The sequence below is a fragment of the Suncus etruscus genome, chromosome 2 (assembly GCF_024139225.1).
Source record: "Suncus etruscus isolate mSunEtr1 chromosome 2, mSunEtr1.pri.cur, whole genome shotgun sequence".
NCBI classification, from domain to species: domain Eukaryota; kingdom Metazoa; phylum Chordata; class Mammalia; order Eulipotyphla; family Soricidae; genus Suncus; species Suncus etruscus.
Genome location: NC_064849.1, coordinates 150,676,834 through 150,695,652, shown reverse-complemented (window position 1 = coordinate 150,695,652; position 18,819 = coordinate 150,676,834). Strand labels below are relative to the sequence as shown.

Genomic DNA, 18,819 nt, shown 5'->3' with positions numbered 1-18,819 from the left:
CTTTTGAGGTTTGTGGGCCAATTTTCACCCTGTTAAACTCTCCAGAATAATGAAACTAATTTGGGATCTTGCTGTGGAATTAAATGCTCATACAGATTCCTCACCCTCTGAGACCATAAACATCTGCCATAACATTTCTTATAGCCAAATAACCTTACTATTACCAGTGTAACTGCCTGTGAAGTAAAAGAGTTTAGGTATAGGCAAAATGTTCTGGGATGTGTTGTGTTGCCAGTGATTAGTACTCTAAGAAATTTTGGGAATTAAAATACACATTCCTTTATTATTATATTTTCCATTACTTTCTCTGAATTTGGGGGATTAAACTGTAACTAGGCAACCATTAAGTATACTAGAGATTCTGTGTTGGTTTTGAGTTTTAGAAACTCTTAGATGTTTGTCACTGCTTGTGACTTTTAATGCCTTATTCTTACATGGGACTCAGTCTTATAGCTACCATGCCCTGACTCTGATGTGATTATTGTTATTGATTCTTTTGGGTAGAGATTTTGGTCACAGTTGGTTGTCCATGGACTCTGTGTTTGAGTGCTCCTTGTAATGCTAGGGGCTAAATGTTACAGGTATTTGAAACAGGATCACAGTAGATTTTCTGGCATCCCCTATACTATCTCTCTGACTCCAATGATTACTTTTTTTGTTTTGTGTTTTTGAGTCACACCTGGCCACACTCAGGGGTTACTCCTGACTCTGTGCTCAGAAATTGCTCCTGACAGGCTTGAGGGACCATATAGGATGCTGAGGATGGAACCTGGGTTTGTCCCAGGCTGGCTGCATGCAAGGCAAATGTCCTACAGCTGTGCTGTTGCTCTGGCCCTATTATGGTTACTATTATTATGTCATTTTACAAATGAAAAAAATTGTAGTTAAATATATGACCAGAGTACATTACAAATCAAATGCAAAACATTCCTGAGAAAACACAGTCTGCTTGCTTCAGAGCTACTGCCTATAAGTAATCTTCAGTGACTCACTTTTGGGTATAGAGCAGACAACCAAAAAGCAAGACCAATAGGACTGAAGATAGATTTAATACAAAGAAGTGAAGCAAATAGAGAGAAATTAAAAATTAAAAAATTAAAATTAAATAGAGAGAAATATATATAGATTAGACAGAATAGCCAAATAAGTTCTATTAGGAAAAGTTGTGAGGTAGATCAATCAATAGGGCTAGCTGAACATGACAAAAAGGCCATTTTAGTGTAAAAAGGATTTTCATTCTTGGTGAAATAAGGTGGCCCCAGAGAACTGATAAACTAGGGATTCATACAAAGGGCTAGTATCAGTAGGTGAAAAAGCAAGTAGAATTTATGATGTCATAGCCTACAGTCACATCTACTTTCACACCAAGACTCCATCACTTCCAGGACAAAGAATCTTTTTGGATGTGAAATAATGTACTTGCCTAGAATATGGCTGATTCTATTTTAACATCTTACATTGTAAATAGTTCCCTAAGCTTAATAGGGCTCACTAATGAGAATAAACTCAGCTTTAGTCCCTGCACAATGGCAGATGTGACCCTCAAATCCATCCTACCACCAGAAAGATTCCATTTCTTATTCCATGTCTTTGTGGGCTTTGTGTGTGTGTGTGAGACTTTTTTGTTTCTTTGTTTTTGTATTCTTTCTTCTGGTTTTGGGGAATATAATCGTGTATGCTTAAGGGTTACTCTGGCTCTGTACTTGGGAATCACTCCTGGCAGACTCAGGAGACCAAATGGGGTGCCAGGGATTGAACCTGAATCATCCTTACACATGACAAGTATAAGTTGTTAGCCACTAGTTCTGGCCCCTTCAACAATAATTTTAATCCCTATTCACCCCTACATCCTTTCATTGGTAATCTTTTTATTTTTTCACAGACAAAGCAAATCTTATATTGTAAAGAATAAGAGATATGACTTTATGAGGCAGAACAAGAGATTCATATTATGTGGTTCTGTTTGAAGGAAAAAAATCAAAGCAAAAAACAAATAAACAAAAAACCAGGAGGAGTTCATCTAGAGGTTATAAATATCAATTTAAGAGAAGAAAGGGATAAAAGAAGAAAAACATAACAAAAAGACAAAAAATACAAAGACAAATCAAAACAAACAACAAAAACAAAACTACAATAACAAAAAATAATCAAACAAACAAAAACCCCAAAAAGCACCACAGCAATAAAGACAACAACCAAACAATAACCAGAATCCCAAAATAAAAAGAAAATAATTGTGCTTCTTCTTTTTTTGGCATAGGTACAGTAAATATTGAGGAGATTAGAAAGGGAATTCCCTTGGCCTAAGAGATACAGGGTTTCTCCACCCTTGAAGCATACTGTCATGGAATAACTACAGGCTCCGTACATGCTCTTTTTCACTCCCCTAGGTCTTTTTATGGTGCCAGGAAACTTTCAGCTCAGTCGTGGATGATAAAATCAGGTGTCTGTAACGAGAGATCTTAGTATTTTCACAGGTCATAGGATGAATCCTAAAATAGAGTATTTCTTTATGGTTCTAGAAGTTCTGTTTCATCACTGTTGTTTTAACCAGTCTTCTGTAATTGGTGGTCTTGTTTTTTTAACCAATCCTAGGACGAAGCCTAGTCTTTCATTATGTTTCCAGAAGTTCTGCTCAGTTGCAGTTGTCTCAATCAGACCTCTAGAATTAGATATCATGATTGTTGTACAGATCGTAGGCCAAAGCCTAGACGAAGGTCTTTTTTTATTGGTCCCAGGATACATTCTGCCCAATCATGGTGGTCATAGTCAGTCTAAGTTTATGCTAAACTTCCACAGAAATTAGGTAAATATATAAAATATAAAATATTGACATTTGGGGCCAGAGAGATAGCACAGCGGTGTTTGCCTTGCAAGCAACCGATCCAAAACCTAAGGTAGTTGGTTGAATCCCAGCATCCCATATGGTCCCTCGTGCCTGCCAGGAGCTATTTCTGAGCAGACAGCCAGGAGTTACCCCTGAGCGCCACCAGGTGTGACCCCCAAACCAAAAATAAATAAAATAAAATAAAATATTGACTTTTATTGAATAAAGATTGAGGGGGGAGCTATTGACAAGTGTGTTTAAAGATTTTTTTTTTTGTTTTGTTTTTTGTTGTTATGGTTGTTTTGGCTGGGAAGTCCCCCAGTGCAGTCCTCATTAGATCCCATGGGCCACTCCCAGAATGCATTTCCCTGCTGTGCAAGTCTTTTTCCATTTTTTTCCTTTTCTTTTTTTTTTTTTTTTTTTGTCACACTGGCAGCACTCAGGGTTACTCCTGGCACTGTGCTCAGAAATCGCTCCTGGAAGTTCGGGGGACCATATGTGATGCCGGGATTCAAACCACAGTCGGATCGGCTGCATGCAGGGCAACCACTCCACCTCTGCGCTATCTCTCTGGCCCCATGCTGTGCAGGTCATAATGCTTGGGCTAGGTGATATGATGCTTCTTTGGCCCTATGGTACTGGGACCAGAGGTATTCTTTGCATAGTGGGGTGGACCATTGATCTAGAGATAGAATACAAGGCCTAGGGCATGCTGACAGGACTATAGCTATTAGAGCTATCTTTTGCATCCAGTATGAGGTGTTTTTGTTGTTGTTAATAAAATAGTAATGGTTTTGTCATGTCTTCCAATGGCTCAGGGTTATTATAGAGAGGCTTCTAAGTCTAATGATAAGTCTAATAATAAATCTCAAGTGGATGATGTGACTTTATTATTCTAATAAAATACCATTTTTCTGTGATATCATTAACTTTAAAGGGTAAGTAAAAACTAAGTTTTCATGGTCTTTATGTATATTTTAAATAATTATTCTTATATTCCTTAGGATTTTTCAGTATGGTATGGATAATTCTGCTTCAAATTCCTTAAGACCATGTTTAAAACTACCGTTACATTGGCTTTCATGCATTTCACAGTTCTACTCTTCTTTACTCAGGTGAGAATTTTTAAATGCTATTTTATCTATAAATATATTACTGTTCTTAAAGATAAATTGAAACTTTTATATATAAAGTTTAAGAAAAAGCATACAGTATTATTTTCCTTCACTTATTTAAAAACTTATAAAACAATATTTCAAGGTACAGATTTCATAATCATTCTACTAGTGTAGCTATAGTGATGTAATGGATAAATGTGAATTTGTGGATTTAGTTTTTATTTTAGCTAACTACCTAGTTATTTAAGAATTCATCTTTCTTGATATATAACTGAGGGTTTGACAGTCCTCCAATTAATTATCAAAAAAGGTAGTCCAACTGTATAATTCATGTAACTAACTCAGAGCCTTAGGTAAAAGTTGAGCATGGAATAACTTATAAAATTACAAATGGGGTCTTTTACTTTTATTATTTAATTAACAGCATTTCAATACAAGAAATATCATTTAAAGCATGAAATGTACTTCCAGAATAATCTGATGACATTCTGTGGCATTATGTGGAATGTCAGTCTGATTCTTTGCTGAATATATCATTGGAACATTTCTCTCCTTGTTTTCTGTGAATCGATACATCATGTGTAGCTGTTAGTATTGTTAATCTTCACACTTTCCTAATTCATCTCGTAAAGGCACAATTAGTAATTTAACATCTAAATGGACTGACTGCATCTTTCTTGAAAGCAACAAGTCTTCCCATAAAAATACTGTCTATAAACACATCAAATATTTAATGTTCCCATCTATGTACCAGAGAATTCCCCAGAGAATTAATGGGAATTCAAGATCCTGAGACATATTCCCTACTGTCAGAACCTCAGTGTATTTTTATTCATTTACATATAAATTTTTTAAACTCTGTGATGCATTCCTATGATTTCTTAAGATGAACTAACCTCAATACATGTCATCTTAAGACCCTGTTAGTTTGTTTGTAAATATCATTGTGTCATTGAAAAATCTAACAGGCATGTCTTTAATGAGCACTATTGCAAAAATAACATATTGAACAATAGGATCTTTTACAGTGTTAGCTAAACGGCCACTTTGATGAGTTCCCAAACTGCTAGTATTCCTTCTCTGTGTTATTATTGCATCCACTTTAATCTGTTTGGGTTTATTTGCTGTTTCTGATTTGGATTGGTTTGGGAATAGGAGTGTTGAGCTAGTCTACTCCTGGCTCAGTTCTCAGGTACTGTTCTTAGTGGTTCTCAGGGGAACATGAAGTTGAATGCCTCAACAATGCCAGAGATCTAAGTTGGCCCTCCAGTATGCAAAGCATGTATTTGTCTCATTAAATTATTCTCTCTGGCCCCTTTACTACCTGTTTTCATTTTAATCTGTTCCTGGTGTACTTCCTCCTATTTCAGTGCAGTTCTATAAGTAAGACTTTTCTTTTCTAGGCTTGTTTGGTTCAGCTAGAGACAAAGCTATGGACAAGAATTATCTTTCTGAGGGCTGCCTCAGCCCTTTTACTTATCTTCTTTCTATTCTGTACCTAAGGCAAATACATATTCCATTTTTTCTCTATATTACCCTAACATGAAAATCACATACATATGACTATATGATCTAAAATGGAAATGTAATTTGTTATAAATTGTCTGGGAGTTTAATATGATATATCAAAAATCTTTAAAATATTTTACTCCCTTTTCCCTGCAGCTTTTCTCTCTCTTGAAATCAATGATAAGGAATTAATCAGTGTTGTTTTAAAAATTATTCTATGTAAGGATATTCAATGAAGCATTATTTATGAGAGAACAGATAAAAATAAAATTTCACAGAATTGAATTAGACTATCAGAACTATCCAATAGACTATTATGAAGCTATTAACAGAGTTGAATTTGGGCCAGAATTATAGTACAGTAGAGAGCGCACTTGCTTTGCACATGACTGATGTGGGTTTAATCCTCAGCACCACAAAAAGATCCCCAAAACATGAACATGGAACTAGTAAGTTCTGAGCACTACTGGGTATAGCCCCCAAACTAAAAACTAAATGAATGAGTTAAATTTGAGATATAATTGGTACAGAGGAGGGAATAGGGAACCTCACTCCTTAATCCCTTCCACCAAATGCAAATGATCTGTCTTTTCGGTCTTTCCCATCATCCTTTTGAGTCTGAGAGCCATTGCTGAATCTTAGTTTCCTGGGGACAGTGAGGCCTGTGTCTGGGTGGGGGACAGGCTCCAGGCCTAATCTCTTCTACCAAGCTTGAACTAATAAATGGGTCCTCCTCTCCTTTCCAGCCTTGCCTCAGTCTCCTTTTGGGTTCCAGTGCCATAATTGTTCATTTGCCCTTTGGAGCCAGCCAGGTTGGTGCTGGGGAGGGAATCAGGAACCTCACTTTTTAATCCCTTCCACCAAATGCAAACAAGGCTGTCTTTTGGGGTTTTTCTTCCCATCAGTCCTCATTTCAATGGAAACGTTCAATGGAGAAGCTAAAGATGACATCTATTGTGGGGGATACAGAGAGAAATTCTGGCAAATCTCTAAGCCTGAACCTTATAGATGAGGATCTAAAATCAACACTTAAAGGTTTAGCAATGGAACAAGTAGTAACTAGCCTGTGAAATTAAGAAATCTATAAATGAAAAATTCAAACAACTCAAAGAACTCTTTCAGAAGATGAGAGAATCTATACCAATGGAACTGATGGAACTAAAAAGCATGTTAGCAAGTCATAATAGTAGATTTAAACAGGTGGAGAATTGCATAGATGAACTTAAAGACAAATTACAAGTCAGCTGGGATAAACAAATCAAAAAGAAAGGAGAGACAAAACTTTGGAAGAAAATGTAAGGTACTTAATGAACAAAGACAGGAGAAATAATCTCTGAATTATAGGAACTTAAGTGGGAGAAAACGGGAAAGGGGAAGAATAAGTAGTGGGGGAGATAATAGCAGAAAACTTCCCTACCCTGGAGAAAGAGGTTTCTCTACAAATCCAAGAGACAAAAAGAGTGCCAAATAAAATAGACCATAACAGAACAACACCAAGACATTTGGTAACATGAATAGCAAACAAACAAACAAACAAAAACAGAGAGATTGACTCTTTAAAGCAGTAAAAGAGAAAAAACACCCTCAAGTATAAAGGAAACAACATAAGAACCAAACCAGATCTTCCATGTGAAACAATCCAGGCAAGAAAAGAGTGGAATGACATATTCAAACACTGAATGAAAGAAACTTTCTATCTAGAGTTCACTATCCAGTGAAACTCTCATTTACATGGGAAGGAGGATTAAAAAACAGTCTCAGATGAGAAAGAACTCACAATATTTGCGCAAACCAAACCGACCCTAAAAGAGCTACTCAAACAGCAGTTGCACAAACCAAATCCCAATGTAGCAATTCTTCATAATATAATGGCACAATAGCCCTTTCTGTCAATAGTATCCTTAAATGTCAGTGGATTAAACTCTCCTTTCAAGAATGTATATGGCTATCTAGTTCGAGCAGGTGTCCAATCAACTGGTATTTAGAGATATAAAAACTAATGTTATGCTTTTATCCACAGAAACAGATGCAGAATGCATTTAGAAGCCATGGACTCCCACTACAGTGCTTGCTATGAGTAGTTTTAATGACTTAATTTTACTGTTTATAATAACTCCTTGGTCTTTTTTGTCCACAGTGGTACTTGGAATATAGGTTAGTCATCCAGTTCCACATTGCAATGCTATACTATGTTAGACTCAGAAGACAGAGCTCATTATTATAATGTCATGACAAAAATTCTAATCTATTTATTTTCTACTTGATTATGCCGGCTAATATAATCTAATGTTCATGTCCACAGATAGCAATGGAATATGCAAGTGCATACCATGAACTCCTGTTACGGAGCTCATTCATTAAATATGTTATTGTAATTTGTTTTCAATTGTAGGTAGTTTACCATTATGCCATAATGCTCATAATTTTATATTGCTTTTAGGAAAAGAAACTGGATGCTCAAGACCCACTAAATAATATTTATGGTATAGACCCCTCTTATAGTGCTCATTATCATATCATTTAGTTTTCTAGACTTGAAAATTATTGTTTTTAGGAATGCTCTATACACAATCTAACCCATGAAGCCTTTCTTCAGTAAAGTTTACTTTCACCAATCATGATTGGCACAGAAAATGGTAAATCTTTCCAGCTGACTTGCTGGCTTTATAGTTTTTAAGTGTTCTGTCCCATTTCACCTGGGTCATCTTTTCAACACAACCCATGGATAGATCCTCAGAGTCTGTTTATGTGTTCTCATGTGTGTATGTGTTGGCCATTCTCAATGTCTGTCTAATATATATAATGTCTATGTTGTATATTGTCCTTCCCCTGTTATTATATAACCACTCATTGCCCCTTTGCTTACCACCTTACCAATTATTTTCTAGCTCTTTACTCTCTCTCCCCCAACTGTTATTTTCCCTCATTTCACCCTTTTTATCCTCAGTTCTTAACTCTTCACTAAGCAGAACATCCCCCCCCCCCACCTCAGCCAGCTGCCAACCAGCTCCCAAAGTAAAAAGATAGACTCTTAGACTGAGAAGAGGCTGATACTCACCTGCTACTGATTTGCTCTCAGTAGTCCCTTTTCCCCTACCTTTCTTCACTGTGGACTTTTGTTTGCTATCAAATTCAATTTCTGAGAATCCCTGGCTCAAGGCTCAAGGATATTTCCTAATATGTGACTGCTGGGAGCCACATTTTTATATTCCACAAAATCAAATCACAGGTTGAAGCTGTAGTCCAGATTTTACTGCCCCAAGTTTATTTTCTATTTCAAAAGACTTAAAGGGGGCATATATATCTCCTTTGAATATTTCTTTAGATGTATTTCCATAGTAGGTATAATCTTTATTGAATATCTTCTTATGTAGTGGCAATTTCCCCCATTTTGTGGCATCTGTTTAGTAAGGAATTCTAGTAGATAAGTTTCTCTAGTGTTTAGAGTTCATTTTAGAACCAGGTTATGGGGATTATTGGGCTTGTTACCTCTGCCCCCATATGCACCAGTTATACCTTGTTGCACTGTTCCTATTTGCATAGGCACATTAAAATGGGAAAATCTTATATGTTCAAACAAGTTCTCACCTAATAGAGATAGGAACACATAACTTTGATACTTCAGCCGGGCTTTACATCCTGAACACTTGTCTTAGTGATTTTGCTTAGGCTTCAGAAGATTGGGCATTGATCATTCATCTCTGAACCTTGGATACTATCTAAAGAAACAACCACCGTTTTCTACACCATCACCAGGAATCAAACTTCTACCAGGGAAGGCCCTACTGCTGCCCTAGCATCGACTTACTCCAGAGGGGTTCTTATGACATCCTGATGACTTAGTAACAGCAACAACCTGCTTTCAGGGCAGGTTTTTCTGTATTGCCACCTATGGTGAGATGAAACCAGAAGATGTTCCATGTCACCCTGACTTTGACATAGGATCTGTATAGAAACCAGGATTTCTAACAAAATCCTGAGAGCAACAACCCTGATTGTGAAGAGCTTTTAGTGGGACCACATAGAAAGACTTTGAGGTTGGACAACCTAGTATGCCTGAAGCCTAGAGTGGGTCTTATGCCAGAATACTTCATGAGTAAGGTCTCCCTGTTTTTAGGTCAAAGTTTTTCCTTTCTATTTCTCCCATATTTTGATGTGCCTATGCAAACAACAACTGCCACACACACACACACCTTTTCATTGTAATTTTTATCTCTTATCTTTAAAAAAATCTTACTAAACTTTCTGCTATTGTATTAATGACTTTACAAGAGATACAATAATTTTCACAAATATATTTGCAACTGAGCTTTTCTTTCCTTTTTTCTTCTCTTCCATTTTGTTTTTTTTGTTTTAGTTTTTTTTCTATTTTTTCCTATTTTTAATTAATTGTGCTTTCTGTCATCTTGAAACAAATGTATTATGATCAGTTATGTCAAATATGTGATACATTAACTTTAAATAAAAAATTTAAAAATAAATTAGAGGGATATTAAATGACAAAAGTCATGATTTACATTTGAGGGAAACTACAGGCTTTTCATTGTGACTTGCCAAAGCCAGTTCAATTTCTATAGTATATCAGAACTTCAAAGACTTGGTGTGCTTTGGTTCTTTGAACTCTCAAACCAGTCTCTGAGGTAAGAACTTATTTGTTTCTTTCAGAGAGTAAAATGATATGTAGGTAGCAACTATCGAAGAGAGGAGAGCAAAGCTGATAGACATACATTGAAGACTGCTAGTGCCTTTCCAAAGCTCAAGCTCATTACAACTATATTTCCACCTTTCATAGGCAAGGCAGTTCATGTGTATTGTAACAGATGTGCACAAAAAAATCTAAGATGTCCATAATTCATCATGTGAAGTCATCTTATACTTCAATTATCAGGCAGTTACCCTATGATAATGCATATTATTTTACATGGTAATGTGTCTTCTGGGAAGGCCCTTTAGTGTGACTTTGCCCAAATTTACTGTATGATGCCAAGTTCATAAAAAATGAAATATAATTCATGCTACCATAGATTAGAGCATCAAAATATTGTATTAAAACTTGGCTTTTAATTACAAAACTGAGATTACTAAACCAGAGAGAATCTACAGGGGTTAAAGCATATATTTTTGCACACGACTGATTCTGGTTTGATCTCAGCATCTAATATGGTCCTCTAAGTACTGCCATCTCTGAATCTTGAACATAGATCCAGGAGTATGCACTGAGAACTACTATATGTGGCACATTACCTTCCCATTCTCTAATCAGAGCCCTGAGATTACTAAGCAGTGGAGAGAGAGAGAATAGACAGACTAAAAATGACAGGGACAGTGATGGAGAGATTTTAGAGACTTTAGAACTTGTCTTAGTGAAGTGCAGTCTCCTTGTACATCAAACCCATACACATTAGCACTACTAAAGCCATATTACCTAGACTACAACAAAAATTTACATTCATATGTAATAATATTAAATAATATTATTACAATAATATTACTAAAACAACAACAATAATATTAAATATATTAAGAATGAATTAAAAGTGGTGAAAATTTTTCTATTCAAAATAGTACTGAAAATACTTGCCATAGTAATCAGGCAAGAAAAAGATATCAAGGGAATTCAAATAGGAAAGGAAGAAATCAATCTTTCACTGTTTGAGGATGATATAATACTATATTTAGAAAATCCTAAAGACTCTACCAAAAAGCTTCTAGAAACAATAGATTTGTATAGCAATGTAGCAGGTTACAAAATTAACATGCAAAAATCAATAAGCTTTTTATACACAAATGAAGAGAAGAAATAGACATTAAAAAAACAATTCCATTCACAATAGTACCAAAGAAATTTAAATGCCTTGATATAAACTAAAGAGGTAAAAGACACACACACACACACACACACACACACACACATACACACACACACACACACACACACACACACACACACACACATATATAGTGCCTCAAGAAATACAAGAGGAATTGAGGAAATAGAGACATATATCCTGTAGGGTACCTATCTGAGACCCACCCATTTCTGGGAGGGGTCTTGGGAACCGGATAATAGGTGTGACCTTACCTGCAAAGCCCGGCCCATTCCTGGGAGGGGTCTTGGAATAGGTAGATAAACCCGGAAGCCAAGGGATTAAGGGGCTTTTGCCTTTTGGCCCTGCTGGGCTCTCTGAGGGAGATGGCTGAAAGAGGATAAGACGCAGGGCAAGCCTAGAATGGCTGTATGCTTGAAAGGTTATGAGTAGGCCACACACATGTGGTGGCTAGGGCCTAAATAAAGATGATTCTTCCTGAAGCCTGCCTGTGAGTGAGTAATTTTGCGTTTTACCTGGGCCTGGAACCCACCGGGTGCATGGGGGTTGCTAAGCCACGTGGCCTGGGATGGCAAAAAGAAATCCATCGCCATCCACCGCCATCCAGCCTCATCTTTAATTATGTAATGCAAGAATATCCTGTTCATGGATTGGGAGGATTAACATCATTAAAATGGCATTACTCCCCAGAGCATAATACAGTTTTAATGAAGTCCCTCTGATACCCAAGACATTCTTCAAAGAAGAGAATCAAACATTCCTGAAATTTATTTGGAACTATAATTGCCTACAAATAGCTAAAGAAACCCTGAGGAAAAAGAAGATGGGAGGCACCACTTTCCCTGACTTTAAATTGTACTACAAATCGACAGTCATTAAAACAGCATGGTATTGTAATAAAGACCAAAAAACCCTCAGATCAATGGAATAGATTTAAGTATTCAGAAAAGGACCCCAGATATACAATTAATCTTTGATAAAGGGGCAAGAAATGCAAAATGGAGCAAGAAAAGCCCCTTGAACAAGTGGTGTTAGGACAAGAGGTCAGCCACATGTAAAAAAAAAATAAACTCAGACCTCTATCTAACACCATGCATTAAGGTCAAATCAAAATGGGCTAACAACCTTGATATCACACCCAGAATTATAAGGTACATAGAAGAACACATAGGTAAAGCATTCCATGACATTGATACTAAATGTATCTTCAAGGAAGAAACACCACTGTTCAAGCAAGAGAAAGCAGAGATAAACAAATGAGATTATATTAAACTAAGAAGCTTCTGCACATCAAAGGAAACAGTGACTAGGATACAAGGGTTACCCATGGAATGGGAGAATCTATTCACCCAATACCCATCTGATAAGGGGCTAATATCTAAGATAAGCAAGGTACTGACAGAACTCAACAACAACAACAAAATTTCTAAACTCATCATTTCCTCAGAAAAGGCATACAGATGGCCAAAAGGCACATGAAAAATGTGCTCCACAAAACAACAATGAGATATCTCACATCACAGAGACTGGCACACATCATATGAAATTTGCCTATACATGAATGGACATGAACTATCATGGACTATCATGCTGAGTAAAATGAGGCAGAGGGAGAGAGAGACAAAATATCTCACTCATCTGTGGAATATAAGAAAAATAAAGGACAGGATGGTAATGATATCCAGAGACAATAGAGTTGAAGGCTGCATAGACCAATCCATTATATGAAGCTTACCACAAACAGTGGTGAGCACAGTTAGAGCACTAACTACACTGACAACTACCATGACAATGATAGTGAGAGGTGGAATGGCTGTCCTGAATACAGGCAGGGGGTAGGGGGAGAAAGAACTTGGAAACATTGGTGGCAGGATGGTTGCATTAGAGAAGTGTGGTGTACATTCAATGACTGAATGCTGGCTACAAACATTTCTGTAACCATGGTGCTTAAATAAAGAAATTAAAAAATAAAAGTGGTTGTTGCTTCCATCCCCCATTCTTCCTGTGTAACCTTACTTGATGGTAAGACCTGCCTATTGCTAGGAGGGGTCTTTGGTAGGTAACAAAAGAATCGCCTCAGGGGCAGGAAGGGGATTTGGGAATTCGGAGAGGGATTCAGAAAGAGAGAAGGAGATCTGGCAGGATGAGACAGGTTGAATGCAGGGCTGATTATGGATCCAGCTTAAAGGTTATGATAGAAGCCACACCTTTTGCTAGGGCCCTGAATAAGCTTCAAGTCTCCTAAAAGCTGATTGCTGTGAGTCTTTTCCTCACGGCTACCCTTAACCCAAAGACCCACTAGCTGGAGGGAGTTGTAGGCCTGTGGCCCAGGCCAGCAGAGAAAGGCTTCACCATCCATCCATCCCATCATCATCCATCACCACCCAAGGATCTCATAATCACCCCAGGACCATCACCCGGACCCCATAACTGATATGAAAATCAACAAGTGGTGAAAATTAAGAATTACAGGTGGGGCCGGGCGGTGGCGCTAAAGGTAAGGTGTCTGCCTTGCCAGCACTAGCCTAGGACAGACCGCGGTTCGATCCCCCGGTGTCCCATATGGTCCCCCAAGCCAGGAGCGACTTCTGAGCGCATAGCCAGGAGTAACCCTGAGCATCAAACGGGTGTGGCCCAAAAACCAAAAAAAAAAAAAAAAAGAATTACAGGTGTGAGGACTGAAGCAATAGTACAGTAGATAGTACTTTTCTTGCAAGTGGCTGTATTGGGTTTGATCCTCAGCACCACATATGGTCTTCTGAGCCCCCTCAGAAGTGGCACTGAACACGGAGCCAGGAGTAAGCCTTGAACATTGCTGAGTGTGTTCCCTTCCACTCCAAAAGTTACAGAAGCATAAACAGTGAAAAGGCCATGCATTTGCCATAGGATAATTAGACAAAACTGAAATTTAAATTAGTAAAAACAGAAATTTTCGAGTTCTTATAGAACCCCTGAGAGAGATCTTAGAAGAATTTGTGTTCAGGAAAATAAACATATTTTCAAAGCAGTAATTATAATGTGCTGTTCTGCTGTATTTGTTACTCTAGCAGTAGTAATATATGCTGACTATATGAACTGACTTGGAAGCGTTTTTATACTAGATAAAACTGAGACAAGCAGAGAAGATTAATCTCAAGGTTATGATACCCATATTGTGCTTTCACATAAATGTTTGAGAAAGAACATAATCTTGGTTAATCATAGTAAGCAGCAATGTAATGCTTTTTATTGTTTTCCAAAATTTCATGTCCTTATGGTTCTCTTAAATAATTCCAGATACTTCTAAGGTCTTCCTTATCTGAGAAGATAATACAGCACTCTGATTTCAAGTAGCATAGCTAGTGTTAGTAAACAATTCATTCACTTTATACTGCTCATTTTCTTTTATGATGGCAGCATGATGTTTTGATTTGTGGCCAGTCCATTCTGAATTGTAGATATTTTTTTTCTGCTCTGTTTTTATTTCTATATGATTTAGTTGATATAATCCAGTCTTGAAAATAGTAAATGCATTGTTCAAAGTTTTTTCAAGTAAGACATTATGGTAGTTGTTAAAGACAGGGGAAGATAAATACAATGAAATTTAAAACGAAGTCCTCTAAAAACAGTGACACGTTGATGGAACACATTCTTAATGAGTGGCCTTCTTTCTTTCTTTCTTTTTTTTTTTTTTGATTTTTGGGTCACACCTGGCAGCGTTCAGGGGTTACTCCTGAATCCATATTCAGAAATCGCTCCTGGCAGGCACGGGGGACCATATGGGATGCCAGGATTTGAACCGATGACCTTCTGCATGAAAGGCAAAAACGCCTTACCTCCATGCTATCTCTCCGGCCCCAATGACTGGCCTTCTTGAGAACAGCATGTAGTACTGTTTTCTTCCTTAATTTGGTACTCACTCCAATTTCCTTTCAATGATGTTTTCTTTCTTTCTCCTTTCTTTCCTATGACTATTTCTCTATGTCTTTTTTCAGTTTATACATTGACAGAAATATTAAATATTCAATGTCATTAGCACTCTATCATAGAATGTTCCAAGTAAAGTTCTTTACACCAATGACTTCATGTATTCCCAATATGTCTAAAAATTTGGAACAGCATTTTAAACTTTGCCAGGACTACAAACTCATATACTTAGAGGCATCAACCATATATGGATATCTTCTTGAAGTTTGTAAATGGAGATCACAAAAGCTCCTAAATACAGCATGATCAAAATTGAACTTATCAGAGTTCCCTGTATTTGACCCTTTTCTATTATTACCTATAAAGAATAATGGTACCTTCCATCAATTATATAAAACAGAGACAAGAAGATAAACTCTCTGTTTTTCCTATCATATACATATATTCCTAATATATCCTTTTCAAATCACCAACTTAGCCTTAGTTCAAACCTTCATCAAATATTTTCTGTTCTGTACCATTACCTAGCTTTCTTCCCATATGTATATTGAAATCCATTTCCAATGTTTTATAAATGGAGATTTCTGAAAACTAGGTATATTCAAAGACATTTGGATGTGGTCATATAATTATTATTGATGTAAAATTGACATGGAATGTTATTTTAACTTAAGGTATACAACATAATGATTACATTTTAAGTCAAATTTTATTATGTTATACTCATTATTTAATAGTTCTCCATGAATTTCTGTTTCCTAATATAAACACAAAAAATTAGCACTGCCTATAAAATTTAACATATGTGATCTTATTTCTGCCTCTTTCTGATAACACACTACCCTGTGATTTTCTCTCTACGCATTACTTTTCTTATATAATTTCATATCTGCATGTTACTTTCTGCCATGGGATCTTTGTACATACTTTTCCTTTATCTTAAATGTATCTTCCTTTTCAGTTAAATAATACCAGTTTACCTTTATATGCCAGTCACTATGTGACTACTGGTAAATAAATGCAACACTCATAAATGTACTCATAAATGCAACCTCAATATTCAGAGTAACTGACCCCATATGCTTACTCTAGACCACTGGGTATGACCTCTATAAATAAAAAAATCAACCAACAAAAATTAATTGAATAATTGAAATAGTATTATGTCAGTTGTCACCACATGTAATAGTACACATGTAACAGTGCATTTGATCGTTGCAGTTGATCTGAATCATAGGGTTGAAGTATGGGAAACATCATCTTATTGAGAAAGTGCATCTATTATTGTTAGGAGAAACATCCCAGGGTAAAGAGTTTTTACCTCCCAGCTGTTGCTGACAACTGAAGGAAAGGCATTTTAGAAAGCTCATACTCTGATATAGTGCCATTGACATGGAGCCAGTAGTTAAGGCAGAGTATTATGGCTTTAAAACATGAAACCACAAGTGATTTCAGGGTACGGATGGACAAGCAATTAGATCTTTGAGTAGATTTTCATAAAGAAAGTCATATGTCTGTGGAGCACTTATTGAAAGAAGTGAGGGGCCATACCAATAGTACAGCAGGTAGGGTACATCCTTGCATATGGCTGACTCAAGTTTAAGTCACAGAATCCCATATATTCCCTAAAGACCTGCCAGGAGTGAGTGAGTAAAGCCAGGAACATGCACTGATCACCATCAGGTGTAAGCCCCCAAAACAAAAAATTAAAAGTAATAAAATAAAATCATAAAAAGCAATGCCTAGTTTTATAAATAAGATGTTTAGAATAGTAGCCAAATGAAACTGTGAATACTATAAATTTATAATTATAGAGAATTCTTTGAAAACTTGAATTACTTTAAATTTATAGCTAAAATTATTCTTCCTGATGAAATAAGTAATATTTTTATATTATATTTTATATTATACTCAATAGAGTATATATTGTATAGCCAAATACTAACTTAGAGACAATCCTTACCAATTTGGTAATTCATTTTTAAACATGATATTTTATGTTAATACTATGAACTGGATCAATTTGGAGTGACTAATAAGCAAAAATATCAAAATAGACAGTGTATGAAATAATTTTTCTAGTAATGATCCATTGTTAAAAAAATAAGAAAAAGGAAATGAGGCCAGAGTCAGTACATGTGTTTGTCTCGCATGCATCTGATCCAAGTTTGATTGCGGCACTCCATAAGGTCCCTTGGGCCTCACGGGAGTGGGGTGGGGAGGAGTGATCCCTGAGTGCTGAGCCAGGAGTAAGCCTTGCTCACTGGCAGTTGTGGCTCCAAAACCAACCAAATAAACAAAAACGGCAATATAAGAGCCAGAGAGATAGTATAGTAGGTGGTGCTTGCCTTGCATTTGGCCAACCTACACTCAATCCCTAGAACCCATTTAGATCCCCCTAAGCCCTGCCAGAAGTGATCTCAGAGCTGAAAGTTTGGAATAAACCCTAAGCACTGCCTGGAGTGACCTAAAAAAAAACAAAAAAACAAAAAGTATGACATAAATAAGAATTTAACAGAGCTAGCAAAGGGATAACAGAGGACAACTTGGAGTCTATCAGACTACAGGGTTTGTAGACATATGTAGCTTTTAGTTATTTCACCTATGTAAGATACTATTTTTAGAAAAGAAAAAGGTTTGCATTTTGGTAAGGAAATTGAAACATCAATGCAGTGAAATCTTAGATTTTTAGATTTTAGATCTAGATCAAATAATTCACTATTTGAAAACAATATGAAGTACCATTTAATAATTTTTGGTTTGGTTAGTTTCTTGTCTTTTGTTTTATTTCCTTTTCCATCTTTGTTTTGCTTATTTTGTTCAGTTTTGGGATCAATGCCTGATGTTTTTCAGTGACTATTCCAGGCTCAGTGATTGGGAATCACTATGACAATGCTCAGGGACCTTGTGGTTCTGGGAATCAAACCCAGACCTCTTGTATGCCAGGTATGTGTAACATCATTTTGAACTATTGTTTTGACCTTACTTTTTTTTTGGTTTTTGGGCCACACCCGGCGTTGCTCAGGGGTGACTCCTGGCTGTCTGCTCAGAAATAGCTCCTGGCAGGCACGGGGGACCATATGGGACACCGGGATTCGAACCAATCACCTTTGGTCCTGGATCGGCTGCTTGCAAGGCAAACGCCGCTGTGCTATCTCTCCGGGCCCTTGACCTTACTTTTCAATCTTAAAATTTGTTTCCTAGTTTCTGCGATCTGCTCACGAAAATGCACTGACTTGTGTATGTTTAGTTTATTATGTAATTTCTCTACACAACCATTCAACACTATTAGTAATACTTATGTTTCAGAAGGAAATTACCTAAACATGTTCAAAGGACCTGCAAGCATTATATTGTACATTAACATTATTAATTATAAAAATGTTACAAGGACCTACATTCACAATAACCTGGAAACAGTTCCATATAATTTTTATTGCATCTCTACACTTATCACAATTGTGATGTTAACAAATTTTCTTGAGCTCCCTGTACCAGGCTATTATTGGGTAGTTAGGTATAATAGTAATAGTTAATGTCCCTAAAGGATAACTTGTTATCCTCAAGACAGATCACTAAAGTAATTCAGTAGTCTCTAGAGACTCGATTAACACTAAATTTACTAGATTAA

At 36.6% G+C, this 18,819-nt stretch overlaps 1 protein-coding gene across 1 annotated transcript in view; it reads left to right on the top strand.

Annotated features, from left to right (window-relative positions):
- Positions 1 to 18,819, top strand: part of KIAA0825 (KIAA0825 ortholog) — a 390,853-nt gene that overhangs the window by 111,631 nt on the left and 260,403 nt on the right. Inside the window, exon 11 of the mRNA XM_049769174.1 lies at positions 3,832 to 3,942. Within this exon, the coding sequence (XP_049625131.1) occupies positions 3,832 to 3,942 (111 nt within the window). The remainder of the gene's footprint in view (positions 1 to 3,831; positions 3,943 to 18,819) is intronic.